This window comes from Crinia signifera, chromosome 4, assembly GCF_055691185.1.
Source record: "Crinia signifera chromosome 4, ASM5569118v1, whole genome shotgun sequence".
NCBI lineage: Eukaryota > Metazoa > Chordata > Amphibia > Anura > Myobatrachidae > Crinia > Crinia signifera.
The window spans coordinates 27,653,773-27,676,433 of NC_139220.1; the positions used below are offsets into that span (position 1 = coordinate 27,653,773).

The 22,661-nt window shown below is 48.4% G+C and overlaps 1 protein-coding gene across 1 annotated transcript in view; it reads left to right on the top strand.

Annotated features, from left to right (window-relative positions):
• FLT4 (fms related receptor tyrosine kinase 4) overlaps positions 1–9,195 on the top strand; it is a 205,022-nt gene extending 195,827 nt beyond the window's left edge. Inside the window, exons 26-30 of the mRNA XM_083181471.1 lie at positions 272–377; positions 3,124–3,263; positions 4,132–4,252; positions 6,243–6,328; positions 8,502–9,195. Coding sequence (XP_083037597.1) covers positions 272–377; positions 3,124–3,263; positions 4,132–4,252; positions 6,243–6,328; positions 8,502–8,721 — 673 coding nt within the window. The 3' untranslated portion in view covers positions 8,722–9,195. The remainder of the gene's footprint in view (positions 1–271; positions 378–3,123; positions 3,264–4,131; positions 4,253–6,242; positions 6,329–8,501) is intronic.
• Positions 9,196–22,661: the final 13,466 nt, after the last annotated feature.

A 22,661-nucleotide genomic window follows, 5' to 3' on the forward strand; every position in this document is an offset into this window, starting at 1 on the left:
AAAGTTGCAGGCTTTTATTGCAGGATGGCCTCACACATGAGTAATACGGGCCATACGCCTGCGATATCTATCGATACTCACCCAACCTGCACATTTGCAGCCATGTCCATTGCCCTTTACAATTGGGAACAAAACAATAGACTCGGTAATAACAGACCGACAAACAGGTAAAGGGCCCTGCTCTCCAGCATACTGTATGATCATTAGAAGTTCAGCCCTGGCTTCTTGTAATAAGTGAGGTATATGTAAATTGACAGAGATTGTCTTGCAGGTATCGTATCATGCTGAGCTGCTGGCACGGAGATCCCAAGGAACGGCCGACATTTAATGATCTGGTGGAAATCCTGGGTGACTTGCTACAAGAGAATGTACAACAGGTACAATGAATGGGATGATTATTTAGTTAATTGTATAAGTATCCCAGTTGTAAAACTCCTTTTAAATGCATGAATGATCTATATATCTAAAAGGCTAAATACTCCTTATCGCTAAGGTGAAGTACTGACAGTGACCACTAGAGGCCACTCAATGGACCAAATTATTTCTTGACAGAAAGTGAAAGCAAAATGATCTGTTTCAAACTTGCTGGTTTCATCCACAAGATACCACATTTATATGAGGTGAAGTACCGGCAGTGACCACTAGAGGCCACTATACAGATTAAATTACTCCTGTCAAAGCTCAAAGTGAAAGTACATTGCAGAAGCCGTCATTTTGTCAGGCTTTTATCTAGATGAAATATAAAAATAATTCCAAAATGCGTAATAATCCATTATACAAAATGCTTCTGTCCCGAGCATTTTAGATAAGGAATACTCAAACTGTACTGTCAAATCATGTGAAATGGGAAATCATTTTGCACTAACCTACAGTATACTCCATGAAGGCTTTTTGCTGCATGCAGTAGTACACAATAGGCAGTGTGAGATGGGAGGGGGGGGGCAGTAGGTTAAAGTTGTGCCTAGGGTCAGAGGTGTACCTAGATATTCGTAGGCGCCATAGAAAAAGTTTGGGTACTTGTTTCCTAGCACGGCGCCCGTCGCAGGTGATCGCATACCTTAACTTAAGGTATGCGATGGACGCGACCGGCGCGATTTCAGGGCTATTTTTAGCCTTTTCCCTGACAATTAAAAAATCGCGTCCATCACATGCCTTACGTTAAGGCATGCGATGCGACCGATGCGATGGACACGATTTTACATAGGGAACAATGTTAAATGGGCCAATGGACCCGATTTTTCATTGTATACCCACCCTTATGGGTATTTTACATGTGAAATCCCCCCCCCCCCCCATTGTTAACGCCACCCCACGATGAACACCAACCCGAAGCGTGGCGAGCGTAGCGAGTCCGCGAGTGGCGTCGGTACGCGTCCTCCGACCTTTTCATACCCCCACTATCCACGTCGGCGTGGAGTTGATTTTATATAGTGTGGCGAGCGCAGCAAACCACCGAGCCCGAAGCGTGGCGAGCGCAGCGAGCCCCGCGAGGGGCCGCGTAATACCTGTGAAGTAATGCGCGTCCCCTCGCGGGGCTCGCTGCGCTCTCCACGCTTCGGGCTCGGTGGCTCGCTGCGCTCGCCACACTATATAAAATCAACTCCACACCGACGTGGATAGTGGGGGGTATGAAAAGGTCGGAGGATGCGTACTGCCGCCGCTCGCCACGCTTCGGGCTGGCGTTCATCGTGGGGTGGCGTTAACAATGGGGGCATTTGACCCATCAGGGTGGGTATACAATGAAAATTGGGGTCTGGGGGGCATTTAACATTGGGCTCAAAGTAAAATCGGGTCTCAGGGACCATTTTACATTGGTTCCGATGTAAAAATCACATCGATCGCGTCGATCGCATCGCATGCGATTTGGTTGCATGCGATGCGATCGACGCAATTTTTTTAGACCCGATGGATACAATCAAAATCGCAGGCGCCGTGCTAGGAAACAAGTACCAAAGTTTGTAAGGGCCCCTATTTAGTAACTGATGGTGGAAATGTATGTAAAACATATTAGTTAGACAGAAGAAATGGGCCCCCTTCAGCTCTGGGCCCCATAGCAGCTGCACCCCTTGCACCTATGGTAGTTACTCCCTTGCCTAGGGTACTGAGATGTTTTACACCGGCCCTGACTGTAGCTTTTAGAAGTTGCACTGTGGAAACCAGGGAAATGCCAAATACTAATTACTAGGTGATTCATCGCGCCCTATGGGCGCTCTTCACACCGTCGTGAGGGGCTGCGCCCCCTTAATTGGTGAACGTTCGCATTGTGAGAAATATGGCCACTGGAATTGTATGAAAGATGGCCTGTATTGCCATAGGTGAAATGTGTCAGATAGAGAGCATATGATTTGGAAGGGGGTGTGCATTGTTTTGTTTAATGAAAAAGCAGTTACAGAGTAAGATGTACATTGATAGTGTGGATGGTACAGTGACATTTGTGGGTGGGGGGGGGCAATGTGGGCAACACAGGGTGAGCGGGTCCCCACTGGCGGAAGTTACAGGGCAGGAGAACAGGAGGCAGGGCAGTGATAGAGGTGTGTGGGCATGAGGGGTAGTAAAGGTTTTTGCCTGTTGCAGAGTAGGGATGGGCATTGGTGCAGACGCCATCGATGGTTGGCATTGATGGCGATTTTGCACCCTGCCATCGATAGTAGTAAAATATTACTTGGATAACCATCGATTGTTGTAGCTATCGATGGTCATCCATTATATCTGACTGAATAGGCCGTGGAACAATCAGAACTCGGTGGCGGGACTGTCGGGTGGGGGGGGGCGGAGCTATGCTCTGTGTCCCGGCACCATAAAAAATTTTTAAACCTACCACTCACCTGGTGGCTGTGGAGTAGCAGTGTCTTTGCCTGGCAGCATGGGGAGGCAGAGAGTGTCTGGCACTCTGTCAATATGTGAGTGTGTGTGGGCGGAGTCAGAGGCTCCACCCAGCATTATAGACACACTCACACATTGAGTGACAGATGTAGCCAAATATATAAGAGATTCTGACAAGAAACAAAAACCTATTACATGCAGACCTGATACATTTGTAATAAAGGAAACTCGAAATAGATTGGAAATGTATTTACTGTACTATACAGTACCTGAATTATCCGTAACTCCTGTTACCCGCAGGAAGGAAAGGACTATATCCCTCTGAATGATTCCCAGAGCTCAGATGAACTGGACCTGTCTCAGTCTCCGATCTGCCCGCAGCATAACTCTGATGAGGAGGAGTGTGACATGCGGCTGCACTGCCATAACATGGCTGTAAGGTGAGGACAAGGGCCCACGGATCAACTGAGGGGAACAAAACTGTATTTTCTCTCTACGCCATGGTCCTTGCAGTTTGTTATGATTGGATAATTCACTGTGGCCTTGTTGTTATCTACTTGCCCTTTATAATGCTGGTCATTCCAGCAAATAGCAGGGTTTCCGTGTCATCACAAGATGGTGTGAATTCGCCCCTTTCAGCAGTATGAGGCTTTGGTATTCAGATCAAGGTGTGACACCCGTATGCTTGGCCATGCCCCCTATACAGGAACTAATGCCCGGTACACACCAGGACGATGGTTCTCGTGAGCAGGTCGTCTATGGAACGTACGACCCGCTCACGAGCTGACGGCGCCGCCGACACGCCGCAAAAATGCGGCTGATGTGATCGCGATCCGATCACGACCCCCACCCACTGCAATGGTCAGTTCTGAAATCCTACCTGCAGCAGGTAGGATCTCAGAAAAGCATGTGGCCGCATGTGCTGCTCGCTTGGCTCCAGGGGGGGAATGTGGCCACCTCCAACTGGGCACCCGGCTCCACAGGGTGGGGTGTCTTGCTCCAAAGTGCCGCCCTCCAGTGGCCAGCACCCACAGGCAAATGCCTAAAGCTGCCAAGTGGTGGCGTCGGCCTTGCTCATTTCCGCCACTATCCTCCGCAGTCCCCCAAACATCAGAACTGGGTCAAATTCACCTCATTCCCGAGGGAATCAGAATTAGGCCCAATATGTACAGAACGTCTGTGTGGGATCATCCTCTTATCGGCAGATAACACAAGCGGGAGGGCGGTAGGGCGGGGGATCACAGTCCTACACAAATACAGCTATGTACAGAACATTGTTTCATTCATACATTTACTTTGTCTACACAGATACTACAACTGCGTTTCATTTCCCGGCTGCTTCACCGGGGGCAACCAAATCCACTGCCCATCGCGGCTGAAAACGTTTGAAGAGTTTCCAATGACTAATGTGACACACAAAGGACACCCGGTAAGCTCAGCATAGCATCACGAGGGGCCACAGATAGGACACGGAAACATACTGGAGAAGTATTTTCAATTTTACGCCCTAAACGCATTGTCCAAGAATGGGCTTATTTTCATTGTAGGGATTAATTTAATTAATTTAATTCCTGCTTTTATCCCCATCATGCACCCCATTCCTGCTTTTATCTCTACCATGCCCCCAGTCCTGCTTTTATCTCCACCATGCCCCCAGGCCTGCTTTTACCGAATTGCGCATTATGCCCCTAATTCCTGCCCCTCACCTTTCAGTACAACTCCCACGTTCTCAGTCTTTCCACAGCTGCTGTCACTCTGCCTGTGTACCATACAGAAGCCGCGTGGATGGTGCGAGGTGACGTCATGCATACCTGGTACCAGAAGGCTTCAGCGGTACCAGAGCTGCTAACATACTGTAGCATCCATCATGCAGGGCAGGGCCGGATTATAATGGGGGAACAGGGGGTCAGTACCCCTGGGCCCCCCTCTATCTAGGGGCCCCCTGTGGTTGGCATGTATTTTTCAAACCAAATTTATTTATTTATTTATTTTTTAGCTAATGGTTTTGTGCATGGGAGTGGGGTAGTGCTGCAGCTTCACCTATCTGCCAATATGACAATGATTAATGGTGCTGAACATCAGGAGTCAAGGTACACTGACTGCACAAGTGTGCAATGCATTACTGGGAGTTGACTAAGTCCCATAAGACTTTGCTCAAGAGGTCAGAGGCTGAGAGGCTTGTGCTGAGCTCTGCTTGGTGGAGCTCACCCTATGCTTCTCAGGCCCATGAAGGATAGCAGCAGCAGCTGCCTTGTCATGGGAGGGTTCTTAATCAGAGGCAGCGCTGAGCCTGTCAGGGCTCCTACAGAGTAAGGTACAGAGGGACAAACACAGGCTTTTCATGCGGTGTATATATGTTATATGTTATATATATGTTTATATTAATCCCCCCCCCCTGCAGTTGACCATTGACCAAGTTTATCCTTCTTTTACTCTGTGTTTTGACAGTGTTATATTCTCCCGCGCAGTTTGCGGCCAGTAATGACAAGTAAGAGGGGGCCCACCTTTGTAAAGTCCCCCGGGCCCCCTGAAGGCTTAATCCGGCTCTGATGCAGGGCGGGGGTGAGGGGGATAGCTGGGGGCAGAGCTGGGAGCATTGTAACGGATATTTTAGCGCACAGACTCTGGAAAATGGGGATTTAGCTAGGGCTTATTTTCAGGGTAGGGTTTATTTTGGACCGTTGTCCAGAACTAAGGGTAGGGCTTATTTTCGGGGTAGGTCTTATTATCGGGGAAACACGAATTTCAGGTTGTTAATAATGTACCGTATTTTATCGTGTGATTTGTGTTCAGAAATGTTATGGGTATATTTTAACATTCTAACAAAATCAGATGTGGATTATTAGGTTGACAGTTTCTATGTCGATAGTTGACCTATATTGGTCAACAGGAAAAAAGTAGACACGTGAAAATACAATAGGTCAACGGCCAAAAAGTAGTCTCAAGCAACAGGTCAACATGGAAATGGTCGACATTTCACTTGTACAGATAGAGCGCCTCTTATTCAGCGCCAGAGCTGGCGGAGAGGCGCTCCATCTGATGCACGCGTGTCCCCCATGTCTCAGTGGAATCCCTGCCCATCTCCGCTTCAGGGAGACAAGCAGGGTTGGGGGGATGCGGGGGGCTGCGGGCACTAATGGAGAAGCGGCGGTGGGCAGCGGTGGGATCCGACGGAACTGGGCGCGCGAGCATCTCAAGCGCATGCGCCCCCTTCTGCCTGATGGCGGGCCCTGGCGATTGCTGATAGCATCACCAGGACCCGGTCAAATGAGAGGCACTCCATTTGCACAACACTTTTGTTTTATTCATATGGCCAATGGGAATTCGGAGAAGCAGTGACACCTGCGATGAAAGGGTGGTTCCTGGGGAGTGGAGTCACCCCACTTATGGCACTCTTTTCATTCTTTGTCTGGGAATAGGACAATCAAACAGATAGCGGGATGGTGTTGGCTTCAGAGGAACTGGAGAGGATAGAGAACAGGCACCGAACAGATGGCGGACTCAGGTAATTAATGCGTACTCGTTGTGTTTACATTGTCACCTGCAGGATTTTCTTCAGGGTTTTGGCAATAGCTGCATTTTTTGATCACTTATTACGGTGATAATAAATTACACATCATCCTCATTTATCACAATAATATTTCTGTGGCAGCTGAGCATTACGCACCTGTCCCGGAGCTGTAATAGTAACTTACTGCTTCGTCTCCTTTACCTGGGATTTCAGTTCCATTAGTTAAAAAAAAAGAGATTGAAAATAACAAAAATAAACACATAAAGAGCATCATATTGTACTACATATACAGGGGCTAACACGGGATTTCCAGAGGGGGGGTTTCAAAAGCAATTGTGGCCAGCATTAGTCATTCTCACAGAGGCCCTTATTCTGATCGGTGCGGCCCGATCAGAAATATGCGGTGATGTCCGTCTTGGCGAATCCCTGCCTTCCATACGGATCGCCACCTCCGTCCGTATGCGGATATGTGGCGGTCCGCATGAATGTGGACGGGGATACGCCTCCTCCATGGTGGGAGCAGCCCCTGCATTCGATGGTCGCCGAACATCGAATGCAGGGCCGCACGCTCCACCAGGTCCCGCAACACAAGACCACACGGACACTTGTCCGTGTGAAATCTTGTATGGGGGCGGGCAGCTGACATCCGGCGATGTCAGATGCCCGCCCCGTACCCACGCGTCACGGCCTCATTACCATGCATACGCCCCGCGTTTGCATGGGAACGCCCATGAAACGCGGGGCGTATGCATAGGGTAATGAGGATAAGTAGCCCCTCACGCCCCTCTACGCCCCCTGTGCGGCGTATAAAGAATCCATGCGGCGAAATCGCCTGCACATGCGCAGAGTGACCTCTGCACATGCGCAGACGATAAACATCGGCGGCCCGTACGCAAGCGGGAATATCCGCACCGATCAGAATAAGGGCCAGAGTGCAGTTTATGTAATATTTTGGCCAGTGATGACAGGAAGCCAGGAAGTGTGAACAGAGGCGTACCTAGATATTCGTAAGCCCCATAGCAAAAGTTTGTAAGGGCCCCCTATTTAGCAACTGGTGGTGATAAATATATGTAAAACATATTAGTTAGACAGCAAAGATGGGCCCCATAGCAGCTGCACTCCTTGCACCTATGGTAGTTATGCCCTAGGGTGTGAAGGGCCTGAGCTGAATATTTTTATTTAGTGTGAGGCTTCCAGGCAACTGGAACCCTACCCCTGTGTTTGCATACTAACTATCTATATAAAAATGTATGTATGTTCCAGCATAACTCTGGAGAAATTGACACCAAACTTGGTACACATATGACTTACAATCTGGAACTAAAATACTTTGGGGTTAGACATCCCTAGCACCCGTGGGGGTCCTGACGGCCCAAAAAGGGGTCCTGCCACTACACAAAGTGGGTCAGGGAAGCAAGATATGGCAGAGTTGCATAACAGAGAGGGGGTAGAGGACATTGATTGTGTCCAGATTAGGTTCATGGCCACTAAAACCCGTAATACTGGCACCATTGAGGTCCCCGCAAGCCAAAAACGTGGGTCCGGACACTACACAAAGTGGGTCAGGGATTCAAGATATGGCAGAGTTGCATAACATAAAGGGGTAGAGGACACGGGGTTTAGGGAAAAAAAACTGTGATCAGATCCGGGAGCCAACCACAGACCGGTGTATGCCAGTCGCACCATGGGCATGGCTTATAACAAAAGAAGAATAAGGTTCAAGTAATGCTAATTGCACAAAGTATGCCAGTCGCACCATGGGCATGGCTTATAACAAAAGAAGGATAAGGTTCAAGTAATGCTAATTGCACAAACAAACCCAGGCAATGGCGGATACCTCAGCTAGCACAATATACTATTTGTTTTACTTTACATAATACCTAATAAATCGGAAACTTTGCTGCTTCATACATATTATTTATTCTAAGAATAAGGATCCATTTTTATTGAAAGTATTAATTTAGTACTGGATAATCAACAAAAACTAAAACAAGATGGCTGCCGCAACAACTTGCAGGGTCAAAATGGTTTGCTTCTGGATATTCGATGAAAGGGGCGTGACCTAGAGCCTGTAACATTTCCACCTTTGTAAAATGATTTATTTAGCTACGTATTATTTTCTCAGATGTTTTCAAATTAACGTTTCTCCAACCTTTTTTCTCCACAGCAGTAACAAAACGTATAGAAACAAGGAAATTGTGTCAGGCTGTTCAGCCCTTCAGAACAGGAGTCACCCATCGTACCCATCATATAGCGGAGGGCAGACTTTCTACAACAGTGAATATGGAGAGCTGTCGGAACACTCAGAGGGGGACAGCTTCACACCCCCTGGGGGCTCTGGCAGCCCTGACCTTATCCACGCCTCTTTCTTTTCTGAAGAAATCTGAGGACTCTTCACCTGGAAAAAGGCCCTTAGATGCCTACACTTTCTATCTTAATATACATACATGGAACGCTCAGCTATACCACAGAGAAGGAAAATGGCCGCCAGTCTGCCACACTTGGGCCAAGCCAGAGATGCCCTGGACTACTTTGTTTCTTCCGCCAAAAAATACAAACTGAAGTGGGAAACACATTAAATGAGTGGGTAACACATCAAGACTATGATCAAGTTCATGATTTAATCAAATAATAAGAGACAGCAATGCAGAAAATATCCACAATTTCCGCGATGCCAAGAATTCAAATATGGACACGGTTCTAAAGAGATGAGTTGAATTCTGTGAGGAAAGTGTTTTATATTCAGTGTTTAAGTATCCTATCTGCATACTGGGATATTGGTGATCTATTTTTATTTCTTAGGCAGAAAAATAATAATTAAATAATGTATACCTTCCTATAAATCTGTATTCTAAACTTTACCCTGTTGTGTTGGTTAAACTCGGGATATATGTCAATATGTGTAAACAGTTGTCCAGATAACAGTGTACTAAAGTACTTGCAGTCTACAAGATCAGAATCGGAAGTTTGCATCTGTTTTCCAAAGTAACTGCAATCTGATTGGTTGTACTGGAAAAATGGCAATCTGATTGGTTGCTGTGGGTTATTGCTAAAAAAAATTTATATTATTTTTTGCATTTCTAATTTCTGTAAAATAGCCCCCAACGTACCTCGGATAAATGCATATACAGTACAGTAGTAAGAAATTGGTAACTGACAAAACTCCTGTCACTGCTGATAATTCTTGAACCGAGAAGGGTTTACCAAGGTTTTGAGTAGTTGTATTTTACTACAGCATGTTTTACAGACTTTCAAATCCAGAAGATCTTTACTGCATAAACAATTTCTGTATAATCCTTTATTACATAGTTTATTTGCAGGAGAAAAACAGCCATGATTGAAAATATTTCATTCTCAGTACCCACCTGTATCTATGTAAACAGATCCCCCCCCCCCCCGGTGTGGCCCCCCGTGCGCCTGCCACCAAGTAAAGCTACCCACCCCCAACCCTGCCTTACCCCTCCGTGCATGCGTCCCCCACCGGTCAGGTCTGCGGTCCCGGCCAGCGCTGCTCATATTCCTCTCCTCCTGGCTCCTGCAGCTGCTATTTAAAACTGACCCTCACAAAATGGCTGCCCCTAATTGCAGACCGTTTTTAAGGATGCTAGAGGAGGCCACCGCATCCTCTAGCATCCTCAAAAACTGTCTGCTGTATGGGGGCAGCCATTTTTTGAAGGTCAGTTTTCAATAGCAGGATCCAGGAGGAGAGCCGGGACTAGGGATGGCCATCGTTGCCTTTGCCATCAATGGTAAAACTGCAACACGCCATCAATGGTGTATAAGTATGCAATGGATGACCATCGATGTTTTTTGATTTGCTTTGAAAGATTGGCACGTGGGCCAATCAAAATACGGGGGCGGGGCTTCGTGGCTGTTGGGGGCAGAGCTAAGCTCTGTGTCCCGGCCCCTTAATGAAAAAATAAAAATGAAATTATTCAGTTAAGCCTGATATCAATGGTGGGAAACCATCTGGTTCTCCCCCATCAATGTCAAAACTATTCGACATTGGCCATAAACCATCGATGATTCTAATCATCGATGGTCGATGACCATCCCTAGCCGGGACTGCAGATAAGTAAATCTGCGGTCACGGCCAGAGAGGCGGCAGGTCCCGGCAGCGGCGTAACATAGACGCGCAGACCCCCGGCGCCCATATTTTCTCAGCGCCTCCCGCAACCGCGGGGTCTGAGGTGCTATAGTTACGCCACTGCCCTTCCTGACTGTTTTCTAATCCATCTGTGTAATCTTATTAAATGCTCTTCAGTTGTCAGAACAAATATATTCAAAATATCTGCTTTTAGCAATGTTGCCTAATACACGACAGATCAGATTTAAATGACTGACCTACACAAGCCACACCTACAAACAAACAATAACTATGTACTGCACTTCTTTTTATTGTTACAGAATTTGCTGAGTAATGGGCCTACACACGGGCCGATTTCAGGGAATTTTCTAAGCGATCTAACTAGATTGCTTAGAAAATGCCTCTACAACGCTCCGTGTGTAGGGGCCATAGCGATACCGATGCGCATTGCGCAGCTCCACACATCGCTATCGCCCGTGGAATAATATCCTCCATGTAGGATAAATCTAGTGAGCTCGCCAGTCAGGGCCATTGTTGTCGCCGGAGAACGCTGGCCCTGACAGATCACTGACACATACATTGCTGTGCATCACTGTGAGCAATCTTGCTGAGCGATCTGAATGATCTACATTGCTCAGATTCAGCGGCGGCTCTTACCTCTGCGGAGGAGGGGGCTGCCATAATGTGCCCCCCCCCTGCTCCGCTGCCGCAGCAGGGGTGGGGAACCTTTTTTCTACCAAGGGCCATTTGATTGATAAAATCTTTTGGGGGCCATATAAAAATTTGCAACTTAAAAAGTACCCTGCTTCCACCGTCCCATGCTCCGGCTGCTGCTGAATAACAGTGTGAAGAGAGACGGTTGCTGCTGATGGACACCTCTCGCGATAACTCGCTTCCACCCACGTCACCACCTCACACGTGAACTCTCCTTTCCTTGTCGGCGGGTGGGCGAGACAAGCTGAGGTTCCCCTCCCCTGCATTCAGGGTCCCAGGTTCGGTGCATGTGCAGTATCATCCTCATACTGCGCATGCGTGGAACCCAGGTTTTATGGGCTGTCGCTCAACAGCCAATGTAGAGCCATCCTAGAGGGAACACCTCCCAATGGGACTGCCTTGGGTGACTGGCAGGTCGGACTTCCAATAGGAAGTCACTGCCAGTCACAGTGAAGCCAGCGCAGTCCCACAGACTGCATCTGGCTTAACTTAGGCAGAGAACAGTGGTGGATTTTACCTGGGGCGGCTGCAGCCCATAGGTAAAAACCACCACTGCTCAGATCGCCATGTGTAGGCCATTTACAGTTGGCAGCAATAGTGTGTTGCTGAGTTTTACGATTGGCCATAGCAGTCTGTTGCTAAGATTTTTGGTTGGCAGCAACAGTATGTTGCTGAGTGTTTTACAGGCAATTACAGGCAGAAAGTTCCTATTATCAATGTTATTAGTTATTCATGTAACATGTAGTACCCAAAATAAACATTTTAATAGGGTGAAATCTGTTCTCAGCAGAGTTACAATTTGAATATACACAATTTACTTATTTAAGATGGTACTTATACATTAACAGCTAGAGTAGTAGATGCTGTAAAAGGCATCTTATTTATTTCAAAAATGTAACGGGAAATTAAGTAAGTAAAGCCAATGTATATAATTAGCCAAGTATGTCCTTCATGTAGTTTTTTTACCCCTTCTGTAGCTTGTTGCCATTTTTGTAGGATGTACAGTAGGCAGTGACTGACAGCCTGGCAGAATCTCTCTGTAGATATGAATAAGGTGGATTGGTGGATTCATTTCCACGACAGAGCGCGTGATGACACATCAGATAATCTGATTGTAGCCTTAAACCAAATTCACAATAGGCGAATGCAAACTGATATGGTGTGAACAGGGCCGGTGTCAGGCTTCTCAGCACTCTAGGCAAAACTTCAACCTACTGACGACCCTGCCCTCCCCCCCCCCCCCCAATACTGCCACCAATAACCATTTTCCATCCCTTAATGCAGGGGTGGGGAACCTCATGGTCCCGGGCCATTTGCGGACCCCGTTGCTGGTCTCGCGAGAGGTCGGTAGTTCTCGCAAGATTACTCTTAATCAACAGCAGCCGGAGACTGACAGTCCTATTCAGCAGCAGCCACCGGAGCACGGGACGGCTGCAACAGGACAATTTGTAAGATAAATTTTTGCATATGGCCCCCGAAGGATTTTTTACTCATACAAACGGCCCTTGACACAAAAAAGGTTCCCCACCCCTGCCTTAATGCATGCTTGCGTAAAATTCTGGAATGTCAAGGAGCCTCCCAAAAATTGAGGGATCCTACCAGCCCGCCCCCCCCCCCCCCCCCCCAGGAAGGTGGACAACTCCCCTGCTTTCCCTGGAGACCCCCAGCACCCTCACCTTTACCTCCCACAACAGAGTACAGAAGGACAGGGTAGCAAAGTAGGGAAGTATGCCTCAAGAGAAAGTATGGAGGTGAGGTCTTAGAAGTTCCACAGCAGCCACCTGCATTAAGTACACAGGGATCATCAAAGATGTCCTTGATTTTTTGATCGGCAGACTTGGTGGCGCCCCCCTAGATCCCAGCGCCCTAGGCAGCTGCCTAAAGCTGCCTAGGGGTAGAGCCGGCCCAGAACTCCCAATCTGATCATCTGCAGGAGCATTTGAAGCCATTTATCAGCTAATGTTGCTGCATACACACTATAGAGTTACCAGGTTGATCATATAATTATCAGCTGATTAGCCCAATAATTGCATAATGTGTATCTGGCAATGGGAGAAAAGTTGCTTTACTGTATTTCCTAATTTAAATTTTCTGGTTTGCTGTTCTTTTTAAAATAAAAACCTATCCTTTATTTTCAGAGAAACAGTAAAAAAAAAAAAAAGATACATTTATAGTGATTTACAATTATTTAATACACATTTGCATACTTTTATTAGGAAATTAATTGCTCGGAGCTGGTCATTCAAAATAAAAGTGATATACGAAACCCATTCAAAGAACAGGACATATATAATCACACCATTCTGTTCATAACAGGTACTTTTGAAAAATGAAGCATTAAAAAAAGTAAGAAGGCGATGTAATAAAATAAGAGCTATGTCCTTATAAAGTGCGGCCATTTTGTTGGTGAAACAGCGTTGAGCTTGCAACAAATCCATTTACTTGGGCCTCAATGAAGTCTACAGTTCCCAGTGTGCAATGGTTCTTATTCTACCAAATTGTAATCCACCGTAAAGTGTTTGTAAGACACCTACTGGCAAAGAAAGCGAAGAAATGGATATACGGTATAATCATATTCAAGTCACAGATAAGCAACCGAACCCAACAGCCAAACAAGTGCTTGCTGTGAAGGTGGCTCAAATGTTCCAACAATTCTATCCACTTCGATCGATGTCAGAACCTTAGGTGACCCCGTATAGTGGACTTGGACTATCTCTGTCTGAAGATCATTGATGCAATTACTCCACCATCTACTGTACTGTATGTCTGAAGCTCACCAGGAGCTGAACTACAAATAAGTCATGCCCTAGCTAGCTGCGCCTAGCCATGTGCAACATTCAAACCCTTACCGCAGTCTTGCAGTGATAAAGACTTATTTTCTATGTACTATGCAAAATGAATATTGTTACTTGTTCTGTTTTGATATAATATAAACCTTTATATAAGAATATATATTAGTATCCAAACATATTTTCTCTGTTGATCTTGAACTTTTTTTTCACTATGGTTGATCAAATACACATATCAAAGCCTAGTACACTGATTTATCTGGGTTCCCCCCTCCCTAGTCAGGGCCGCCATTAGGGGGGGTCTTGGGGTACTTGAGTCCCGCGCCCCGCCGCTCTGAAATAGGGTAGGGCCTGGGCAGCTCTATCCCCAGAACCCCCAACTCTTCACTTGTCTTCTACACTGCCGCTGAGCTGCGGCCGGCCACACCCACGCCCCCTCATTCATCCACCGTCAGTGGTAATTATGCAGCCTGAGCCCGTCCGGCTCAGAGTTTATTGTGGCACGCTGCGCAGTCACACCTGCAGGAAAACGGGACTCGGAGCCCTCCACACAGGAAGCCCCCACCGCGCGGCATGACGTAATGATGTCACGCTGAGCGAGACAAATGAGGAGCTGTCTCACAGCAGTCACGAGCCTTGCCTGGGACTCAGTGGAGAGAGAGGAGCTGCACAGTGTGACAGGCAGCACAGTACAGCCCAGACGCCCCAGCCCACCCTTGCATGGACTGGTGTTAGGAAACTAAAAATCATTAATATACATCGGGGGGGGGGGGGGGGGGGGGTTTAGGGCGAGGGGACCAGGGAGTGCTGTATTTATATGCCCACCATTTATATATTTGTATATGCCCACTGCCCACCAATATATATATATATATATTTTTAATAATAGAGGGGGCCTTCCTATTTTGTCAGTCCTGGGTCCCACAATTTCTAATGGCAGCCCTGTCCCTAGTACATCGATTTCCCCCCCCCACACACACACACACCCCCCACCCACCACCCCAGTACACTGTTTTTTGGGTCCCATCCCCCCACAACATACTGCACCACCTTCGACCCTCATGGGGTAGATTTATTATAGCTGCGCTTAATGCGCCATTAAAACACTTCCTGCTTTGCCTCATTAGCGAGGCGAAGCAGGAGGGGAGACCAACAAGATGTATTAACATCTGAACAACTGAAGTGGGGGAGCGCTTACTCCCCCTCAGGCTTGACTTGGCATGCGCGGGATCTCGAAACTCACAAGAGATCCCCAGCATAGCTCAGAGCCAGCAGCAGGGACAGCGCTGTCCCTGCTGTGGGGATAGGGCTTCGTCAACTGCAGCTGTCAAAGCGATGCTGTCCATTTATACATTGGGTAGAAGGCATGCGAGCAGTATAAAATATCGTTCCTGCGCTCTGCCTCCTGCCCTGCACCGCCACATGTTAGACACAGCGGGTGTCATAGATCAGGGGAAGCGCTATCCCCTGCCATAACGCACGGTAATAGCGCATATTCCCCTGATCGACTAATAATAAATCTACCTGTCAGTTACAAACTGCTGTCACGGCCATCCTGGCTGCTTCAGGCTACTGATATCCTGGAGTGTTTACATTTGCAGCACTGTGTCAGGTGCTGTAGTCGTGCAGGCTGAGTTCTCTGTGGATGGCAGCACTCAGCTGGCTCCTACTCAGCAAATAAACATCTTATAGATTGCTTTTTGATCAGTCAGTGTTGGTGATAGCTTCATGTAGGCTGTGTCTTTCATCCTGGGAAACTACTTGAAAGAAAGATCTTGTCGATTTACAGCTCCAAGAAGGTCCTATGCTGATTCAGTCAGGGAAGATTCCAAAGCTAATCTTGGAAGAAAGATTCAAGTTTGTTTCTGTGCTTTTAAGAGATTTTACTAGGTGAACTTTGAGAAGGTCTGTTCCCGCTTAATCTTCTGGAGGATTCTGTCGTATTAACCACTCCAGAAAGGTCCAGTGGATTCTGGTCCAGAAGATCCCTTTTATTACCTGGTTGAAAGACTTATATCTGCTGCTTCTGTGCTGAAAGATTCCATTTGGAAGGATTCTGGAAAAACCTTGTGCCGTGTGTCCATTGGAGGATCCTGTCGTTACCGTCTCCAGAAAAGTCTGTGGATTCTTGTTCAATGAGATACATAGTTACAGTCCGTGTTTTGTCCAGATCACTTATGTCTGTGTCCTCCACGCCTGTCCTGGGATTCCTGTCCCAAGGTTCAAGCTAAGACCTTGTTAATTTATCATCTATTCCAGCTGCCTTGCCGTGTCCTGTTATATCTGTACCGGCCATTGACTGTGATTTAGTGACTGTGCTTAGCCTTTCTGGCAGATAACCTATTTACCACCTTGGGAGTATCCTAGTGACTAGTTTACAGTTGTACCTTTAGCAACTGTACTGTGGTATTCTCCTGCCATCTAACACCACCTAACGGTTCTCTGTTATATAAGTATCTACTGCCCAGAGGCATTAACACCTGGCGGGGGCCTAAGTACCGGTGTTCCTGCTTGCACTATGGGAACAACGGGTCATTGTTCTAGGCAGAAGACCCTCCACTGAGGGGCTCTAGTTACTTATTCAGCAGTACAGAGTTCCCTGACATTATCACCAATCAACACATTACTGGTGAGAAGATGGAAGCCTAAGTCCAGCGCAAGTGTTAGCAAACCAAATCAGGGCACTCTCGGAGGTAGTGCAGGGTTTTGATGTTCTCCTTAAAGATCAAGAGACCAAAATACAGGCCGCACCCCCCATTCAGGTGTCAGTTCCCAAGCCGAAGGTACCTATCCCTGATAGGTTTGAGGGGGACCCGAAAAATGTCATAAATTTTAGGGAGGCTTGCAAACTGTATTTCAAGCTAAGACCAGTGTTTTCCGGCTCTTAGGTTCAACGAGTAGGAGTGGTCATGTCATTGTTACGAGGTGCTCCACAGACTTGGGCTTTTGGGTTGGATGCCCAGAGCCTGACATTACTTACTGTGGAAGCCTTCTTCAAAGCTCTATTATATGATGATCCTGCAGCATCTGCTGAAGCTAACCTTCGTGCCTTACGGCAGGGTGAAGGTACTGCTGAGGAGTACTGCACAGAGTTCAGGCGCTGGGCTTAAGACTCAGGTTGGAATGATGTCTCCTGGGGTCGTCGGACCAGATCCAATATACTAATTTCATGGAACAGTGACCTCTAACTTCAATACATGGTATAGCAATTTAATGTATTACATTTCATCGATTTAAATGGGTATAGGGAGGTTCCTTATGGAACATTAATCGCACATCATATAGATATAAGTGAACAAATGTCTGATATAGCTGATCTATGGTGTAGAAGAAAGGGAGTAAGGTGCCGATTCAGACCTGATTGCAGGGCTGCAACTTTTTGCAGCCCAGCAATCAGTTAGCCGCTGCCCCCACCACACTACAATCCCACCCATGTGCAGCCGTGTGAATAGGGGGAAACCATTTGAAATACCTAACTGAATGAGTTCACCCCTCCCCCCAAGTGCAGGGCCACATAAGTCTAGACTCACTCAGCACTGTAATGATGACATCAGCGACCCTCCCTCGCAAAGAGTAAGTTTTTTTCGCTGCACTTCCAGAAAATGCTGGGGTGCCGGCCGGCTGTCAATCAGCCAGCGCACGGCCTATGATCACAGGCCGTTGCTGGATTTGGCCTAATGGAGGGTTCACACTGTGAATTCACCACCCTGCATGCAGAGCTGAATCTGGTCCTCATTCAGACCTGATCTCACAGATGCTTGTTTAGCAAATGGACAAAACCAGGTGCACTGCAGGTGAGGCAAATGTAAAGGCCCCCATACACTACGCGATTTGGCCCCGATTTCACCTGATTCTGGAGGATTGGGCTGAGAAATCGGGTGAAATTGGCCAAATTGCGTAGGGTATGACATCTGATCTGATCCAATGCGCGGTCCCTTGTGCATCGGATCAGATCCGGATGTCGGACGGTCTGCACATAAGATAAATCATGTACAGCTGTCTGGGGGAGCAGCAGGAGCAGGCTGCTCTGCGGTCCCCACGGCGAGCGGGAGAATAGAAACCATCCTATTCAAAAGACTGGGCGGTCACTGATTGGCTGAGTTCCCAGCCAATCAGCGGCCGCCCAGTCTTTTGAATAGGATTTCTTTCTATTCTCCCGCCTCTCTCTGCTCTGCATCTGCGCCGCAGTCCCCGCTCCCTGCCTGCCGCTACATCTCGTGCCGCTCCCCCGGACCGGTCCCCACTCCCAGACTGCTCCTGCCGCTCCCGCCCCCCCTCGTACCCGTCCCCGCTCCCACGGAACGCTAGCTCTGATGCAGATCCCCGGGTTTTTACATGTCATTAATCGCATCTGATTTATCACATGTAAAAAATGGCACTTCAAGTGCCAAATCTTATCAAGCTCCCCCAGGGAGCTGCAGGGGAAGCTCAGGGGAAATCGGGGCTTACTTGCCACTGCCACCCGCTTGTTCTGGGGTTGGAGGAGGGGGATTGTGAGGGAAAAAGTGATCCTTTTTACACTCCTGGTCTCCGCCCCCTCTCTCCCCTAACTATCCCCCTCCGTCCTTGCCCCCCCTTCCTCTACCTCTGTCTCACCCCTGTCCCCTCTTTTCTCTCCACCCCATTTCTCATCACTTCACTCTCATCTCTTTCATCTTTTTCTCTCCCCCATCTCTTTTTTTCTCACCCCGTCTCTTTTTTCTTTTTCTCTCCCCCATCTTTTATCTTTTTCTCTTGCCCCGTCTTTCAACTTTTCTCTACCCTGTCCCTTTCATTTCCCCTCCACCCTTTCTCTGTCTCTCCCTCACACCCTCTAACTCCCTGTCTCTCCCTCACACCCTCTCACTCCCAGTCTCTCCCTCACACCCCCTCACTCCCTGTCTCTCCCTTACACCCCCCTCACTCCCTGTCTCTCCCTCACACCCTCTCACTCTCTGTCTCTCCATCACACCCTCTCACTCCCTGTCTCTCTCTCACACCCCCTCACTCCCTATCTCTCCCTCACACCCTCTCTCGCTCCCTGTCTCTCCCTTACATCCTCTATCGCCCCCTGTCTCTCCCTCACACCCTCGCTTGCTCCCTGACTCTCCCTCACACCCTCTCTTGCTCCCTGTCTCTCCCTCACACCCTCTCTCGCTCCCTGTCTCTCCCTCACACCCTCTCTTGCTCCGTCTCTCCTTCACACCCTCTCTCGCTCCCTGTCTCTCCCTCACGCCCTCCCTCGCTCCCTGTCTCTCCCTCACACCCTCTCTCGCTCCCTGTCTCTCCCTCACACCCTCCCTAGCTCCCTGTCTCTCCCTCACACCCTCTCTTGCTCCCTGTCTCTCCCTCACACCCTCCCTCGCTCCCTGTCTCTCCTTCACACCCTCCCTCGCTCCCTGTCTCTCCCTCACACCCTCTCTCGCTCCCTGTCTCTCCCTCACACCCTCTCTTGCTCCGTCTCTCCTTCACACCCTCTCTCGCTCCCTGTCTCTCCCTCATGCCCTCCCTCGCTCCCTGTCTCTCCCTCACACCCTCTCTTGCTCTCTGTCTCTCCCTCACACCCTCTCTCGCTCCCTGTCTCTCCCTCACACCCTCTCTCGCTCCCTGTCTCTCCCTCACACCCTCTCTCGCTCCCTGTCTCTCCCTCACACCCTCCCTAGCTACCTGTCTCTCCCTCACACCCTCTCTTGCTCCCTGTCTCTCCCTCACACCCTCTCTTGCTCCCTGTCTCTCCCTCACACCCTCCCTCGCTCCCTGTCTCTCCCTCACACCCTCCCTCGCTCCCTGTCTCTCCCTCACACCCTCTCTCGCTCCATGTCTCTCCCACACACCCTCTCTTGCTCCCTGTCTCTCCCTCACACCCTCTCTCGCTGCCTGTCTCTCCCACACACCCTCTCTCACTCCCTGTCTCTCTCTCTCAATTAAACCTAGAATGTCTGTGTGTGCGTGTACATGTGGTAGGGAATATAGATTGTAAACACCACTGGGGCAGGGACTGATGTGAATGGTCAAATATTCTCTGTACATCGCTGCGGAATATGTGTGCGCTATATAAGAAACTGCTAATAAATAAATAATAAATAAATTGGGAGATATATGGCTTACCATGACCGCTTGCCCTGTATATGTCTGACAGACACTGCATATTGATGGGGTCATTCTGGTCTGTTTGGCCCCCTGCAAATTCTAGACGGACCTAAATTTGGGAGCGTTACAGAAATCATTCTATGATCGGCGACCATCAAATGATTTCGGTCCAGCACGCCAGCCAAAACATCCATTCGCAGTGCTGCGGGGAAGTTTAGCTAGTAGCGGGGGCGGGCATTCACGCGGGTGACGTTACATGGCTTGCAAAGCAGCAAACTAACGCTGCTTTGCGAGCCAACCAGAATCAGGGCCTTAATGAAGTAGACTGCATCTTGTTAAGTACGAACTATGCGCACATCATGGGATGGCCACACTCACTTTAAAATCCAGCATTTGGGAACACCCTCTAGAAATCTTGTGGATAGATAGTTCACGCACCCAGGACAGCGGGTGGGAGGCGGCAGGCAGCCCAATCACCATATGGGAATGCTCAGCGGTTCATGGGTGTTCCCATGAGAACGCTGAGCATTCTCATGGTAATGAGGCCGTGATGCGGGGGTGGGGTCGGCAGCTGACATCGCCGGATGTCCGAGGGCGCACGCTCAGAGCAACCTTACACATGCCTGGGCCTTCCACATCATTCGATGGTCGCCGACTATGCAATGATGTGAGTGTTCCCCACAGTATGCGAATGGATGTTTGTGTTAAACATCCAGTCGCATCTGTGCGTGGGAACACATGCAGCGAGGGGGAGGCGGACGCTGTTTGGTGGAGTCGCAAGGCTGCGAATTCACCAGAATAACCCCTTATGTCTGAGGAAGCCGTGTACTGGTCATTATCTTTTTTAAATTATTTGTACATTATGAAATGATGCCACTAGATGGCGGTGTAGCATTAAATGAGGTGTAACAGGTTTCTCTACGCTTTCACAATATGCAGCTCAACTAACCAATTGTTTTACTTCCACAATTTGGGAAACAAGTAAGATGACTGGGTCACAGTGACAGTGATATTTTCATTACATGGACAAAAGGAAAAAACTATTTTTCCGTAGTCCCTAGCCATGTGCATGTAACATTTTGTTAGCTATTTAACCATCCCTGCATTAAGCTTATTGTGTGCTTATTATTATTACTCTTTTATATAGTACCACAAGGGATCCGCAACACCCAGTTACAGAGTCCATAAAGCATAGTTACCTCCCCTCCTGCATTCTGCAGGAGACTCCCTGAAACAGCAGCAATCTCCCTCTCTCCCTCATTAGTCTACCAATCTCCCTCATTTCACCTAGCCCACATTACACTGTTACATTTTTGGGGAAAAAAGGAATGAGAGACAGATACATTTACATTGAGTCATCAGCACCATTTCCCAGCAGGTTACCAAGTATAGTAGCTCTTACTAACTGCTTTGGGGCTCATCTACATTTGGATATAAGTCATTTTACAAGATTCCTCTCAGATGTAGCAGCACACACCCACACTTATAGGTGCCACGTTCACAATCTCTCCATATATGGAACTAGACACGCCTTTTGGGTGGAGCATGACACGCCCCCTCAATGGGGCACTGTGCAAATTCTGCAACCAACTATAATCTCCCTGAAACTAGTTTTCAAAAGTAGGCAAGTATGCCATAAACAAGTAAACAAAACAAGAAAACGATGACTTATGGGCCCTACACATGTAATGACCCTGCTGAGCGTTCTAAAGTGATGGTAGATTGCTCATAACGCTCAGCAAGATCGCTCATCGCACAGCGATGCGTCAGCGCTGTGTACTGAACTATCTGTCAGGGCCAGTACTCCACTGAGAACACCATACCTCACCCTGGCGATTAACTTGATTTATTTAGCATTCTGGATATCAATCACTGGGGCGATAACAACACGCAGGGCTGCGCATCACTATCGCTACACCCCTACACACGAGCAATGTAGGAGCATTTTCTAAGCGATCTAGTGATGCCCCGTAATCGCTAAATGTGTAGGCCCAATTGCAGTTCACGACAATAGGCCAAGTATAGGGTATATAAACAGTGGCGTAACTATAGAGGGTGCAGGGGGTGCCATTGCTATGGGCCCGGGTGCTTGGGGGGCCCCAAGGCACTTCAGGCAATCCCCTGCACCCAAATTTATTTTTCAAATAATGCCCTGCCATGAGTAAAGGCTATGTTAGACCTGGTGCTGCCTGCCCCAGAGACCCGCAGCACAGGGGACAGGGTGCAGGAGACCCGGCGCTGCCTCCCCCTTAACAGATACCTGCAGTGCTGGAAACAGAGACCCTTCATAATGGAGCGGGAGTAGGAGACTCTGTGCTGGGGTGCGGAGGCAGGCAGGGCAGCAGTAGACCCAGCACTGACTGCCCTACTGACAGAGTCCTGCAGCGCTGGTGTGTGTGGAAGCAGGAGACTCGGCATCAGGGAAATGGAGACCCGGCCGGGAAGACACCATTGACAGAGAGACCTCCGGCAGCGCTGGTGAGTGGGAGCAGGAAACTCTGCGCTGACCGTGCCAGTGACATGGAGACTGCAGCACTGGGGCACAAGAGCTTTAAAAGCCTGTTGTTAACTTACAACTCTTTCAAATCCATGCTCCCCCTCCTCCCCTAACCTTTTACCTCTCCTCCCTCTGCCCCCTCTCCCCCATCCCAGTGCCCCCATCTAACCA